This window comes from Microtus oregoni, unplaced genomic scaffold (genome assembly GCF_018167655.1).
Source record: "Microtus oregoni isolate MIOR12 unplaced genomic scaffold, Mior012 000018F_ref0000195, whole genome shotgun sequence".
In the NCBI taxonomy this organism is placed as follows: Eukaryota; Metazoa; Chordata; class Mammalia; order Rodentia; family Cricetidae; genus Microtus; species Microtus oregoni.
Window position 1 is genome coordinate 41,087,263 of NW_024543077.1, and position 3,740 is coordinate 41,091,002.

At 34.0% G+C, this 3,740-nt stretch overlaps 1 protein-coding gene across 1 annotated transcript; it reads left to right on the forward strand.

Annotated features, from left to right (window-relative positions):
* The first annotated feature begins 536 nt into the window (after positions 1 to 536).
* Positions 537 to 1,487, forward strand: LOC121458850 (olfactory receptor 10AG1-like). Its single transcript, XM_041668176.1, has one exon. The coding sequence runs from the start codon at positions 537 to 539 to the stop codon at positions 1,485 to 1,487; it is 951 nt and encodes a 316-aa protein (XP_041524110.1).
* The last annotated feature ends 2,253 nt before the right edge of the window (positions 1,488 to 3,740 follow it).

The window sequence follows — 3,740 nt, forward strand, 5'->3', positions numbered from 1 at the left end:
TATATAAATAGAGATTTTTATTTTATTTTATTTTTTTTTTTTTGGTTTTCGAGACAGGGTTTCTCTGTGGCTTTGGAGCCTGTCCTGGAACTAGCTCTTGTAGACCAGGCTGGTCTCGAACTCACAGAGATCTGTGTAAATAGAGAATTTTTATCATAATAAAAGAAAACAATTTTGGTATTAAAGAGCCAACTGAAAATTAAATAATTCTAAAATTGTCACATTGGTTACTTAGATAAATATTTAAAATATTATGTGTCATCATGCCATTAATAAGAATATTTATTAATCACTCAGTAGAAAGAGGTTAAAACAATAGCATTTATTTCAAACATATAATTAGTGCCAAAGAGTATATGTTAGGACAAATTATAAATTCATCAGTATATATATATATATATATATATATTATGAATATATATACAAATATTTGTAAGCAGAAATTAAAAATCTGTGAATATGACAATATCAATTTCTGTATGATAAAATAATACTGAGTAAAAGGAAGTGCAATTCTGATTGAATCATCCCCACAGATGAAACACGCAGACATCAAGGCAGAGGAAAATACTTCCACAGTGACACAGTTTCTCCTCCTGGGATTCTCTGACCGTCCAAACCTCCAGGGCTTTCTATTTGGTATGTTCTCCATAATGTATGTGACTATCATAATTGGAAACAGCTTCATTATTGTGATAACCAGAATTGATCCTACACTACACAAACCCATGTATTTTTTCCTGACTAATTTTTCTTTTCTGGAAATCTGTTATGTTTCAGTCACTCTGCCTAGGATTCTGTACAGCATTTGGACCCAGGACAGAAGCATTTCTCTTCTGGCCTGTGCCACACAAATGTGTTTCTTTCTAATTCTGGCAACTACAGACAGTATTCTCCTGGCTGTGATGTCTTATGACTGTTATGTAGCTATCTGCAACCCTCTGCACTATCCTCTGGTCATGAAACAGACAAAATGCACACAGCTTGCAGTGGGTTCCTGGCTCAGTGGATTGCCTTTCCAGCTAGGGCAAACCTGTCAGATATTCTCTCTACATTTCTGCAATGCTAACCGGATAGATCACTTCTTCTGTGACATACCCCCTGTACTTAAGCTGGCCTGTGGAGATACTTCTCTTATTGAACTGTTTGTCTTTTTAGTGACTGTCTTGCTTGCTGCAATCCCTTTTTTATTAATATTGACCTCATATAGCAAAATCATTGCCACCATTCTGAGACTGCCCACTGCTCAAGGACGGGCAAAAGCCTTCTCCACATGTTCTTCCCATCTGGTGGTGGTGCTTTTGTTTTATGTCTCTGCATCTATTACCTACTTAATGCCAAAGTCAATACATTCTGCAGTAAGTGACAAACTCCTTTCTCTTTTTTATACCATTGTGACTCCCATGTTCAATCCCATGATATACAGCCTTAGGAACAAGGATGTAATTGCAGCTCTGAGAAGATTATTAATTAGAACAGTACAATAGATTTATGTTAAGTGACTAAATTGCAACCATAGTTCTCACATAGACTGTTACACATGCATTTCCCCTTTGAAATGTTACTGACTGTTATGACCTCCCTTTGCTACTTTTGAAAGTTAGTATAGCATGACTTTTCTTAAAAATCACTAACCAAATTGATTTAGTGTCAATGTTGTATGTCTAATAAAACATTTTAGTTAAAATTTTCTTTGACATTTTTCTACATGTGTGTAATACATTCCCTAATCTTATTAAAACTTAATTCCTCTATCAAAATTCTTCCCCACTTATAGATGTTTTTGCTGTTTCATGATCCATTGAACATAACTTAAGCCCTCTATGTGATCACAGGTTTGAATATATTATGCATAATCAACCTTAGGCATGGATTCCTATTCATTCTCATTGAATCTGTTAGTAGATAGGATTTATGTAGTCAGAATAAGTTTTCTCATCATTTTCTTAACTTATTTTTGATAGTGTTATTTGTAGACATATGTATTTCCTAAATACAGACTGCTCAGTGTGTTTAATGTTATTTGTTTGCATACTTTTAGGGATGATCATTTGGTTTTGGATAACCAATTCGCCTGTTCTTATCCTGGAAAGACAAAAGAATATTTGTTTTTCTGTTAGTGTTCTATTGTTGCCTTTAGTTGTTTGGTATAGGTCAAGTTTTCTTGACTTTCCTCATTCCAGCTTAGCCTGTCTATTGCTGTTATCCTTGTTTAGTTAAATTTTAGTTAGTCACATTGGTGAGATTTTGTGTGTTCACACACATAGAAATGATACAAAACTTTGCAAAGGACTTTTAGTAATTGAATATAGCATTTATGTTCACGTAAAATAACAAAATGAATTTCTAGCCAGACAGGGTAGCACACTCCTTTAATCCCATCACTCAGAAGCCAAGGTGGATCTCTTTGAGATTAAGGACAGCCTGACCTACAAGAGGTAGTTCCAGGACAGGCTCCAAAACTACAGAGAATCCCTCTATTGAAAAACAAACAAAAAAAATGAAAAGAAAAAAAGAAAGGAAAAGAAAATGAATTTCTAAAGTTAATGTCTGAATTGTGTTTATCTTTGTACAAAATATTCAATAGAATAGAATCAAAGTTTTACTAAGCGACTAAATGGGAAAAAACATGCAAAAGATGCTTAATACCAATTATGTAGTTGTCGGAGACCAACTTGAGGAAAATATCTCTTGCCAGGTTAGGGCCATTGGGAATCAAAAATATAGTAAAGAAAATGAAGACATGAAAATAATAAGACAGAAAGTCATAGAATAGTATCGGGAGGGAGTTTCAGTGAATACTGAAATAGCCTGAGTTTAATTTCCAATTGCTTACAATATCCCAAAAGGTAGGAGAAAGACAACAAAAAGGGCATTAACATGATACAGGGAAATGAACAGACCAGTTGAAGTTTGTGGGCTTCATCCATAGTTAAACATTTTGTGACTATATCAAAACAAGGCAAGTGCACACTGTAGACCAAAATATTCTGTAAACAAACAACTCCCTGGGTGGAATCCAAAGTTATCTCCTTAAAAGAATTGGAACACCCAGTTGGATCCTTAGACTTTTGTTTGAGGTAGAAATATATCTTCCTCTCTATTCCTGAAATACAAGGTCTGGTTATTAGCCACACCTGTTGATAATAACCTTGATAGAGCAGAATGCACTGATTTAAATCTAGGTGGGAGTTTTGTTTGAGGTAGAAACATAATAACTTTTAAGGAATAGAGGTTAGTCCCAGCTCTCTGACCTTTGGTCAGCATGGCAATAGGATCATATTTTTGGGCTTCCACTTGTAGTGACATAAAAGTAAGTTAAAACAAAGTGACTTAAAGTTACAGCAGTAAGGTATTAATATATAGGATTTAACCACATTAAAACCAATTACGTCATCCAAAATTGACACATTGATACATAGTCTTACATCATTGGGAAGGATGTCAACATATAGACTGGATGATAGTGCGTAATTATTAATCGTACTTTTTTAAATCACAATCTTAACATTTCTGTAAATTAATGAAAGAGTCTCAGTCATTTAATATTATCTTCCATTTATTTTGGGAATGTGAGTTCATGTATGTTTATATGGGGTTTCAGGGGTTTTATCAAAATTCTCCCATTGAATTTGAAATCAAGAAGGACAACCATTCATTGTTAGAAGTTTTAATGGTATACAGATCTCTTCTACAGGACTGAGAATTCAATTCTTATTTGTTGTCAATGGTTTAAGCAG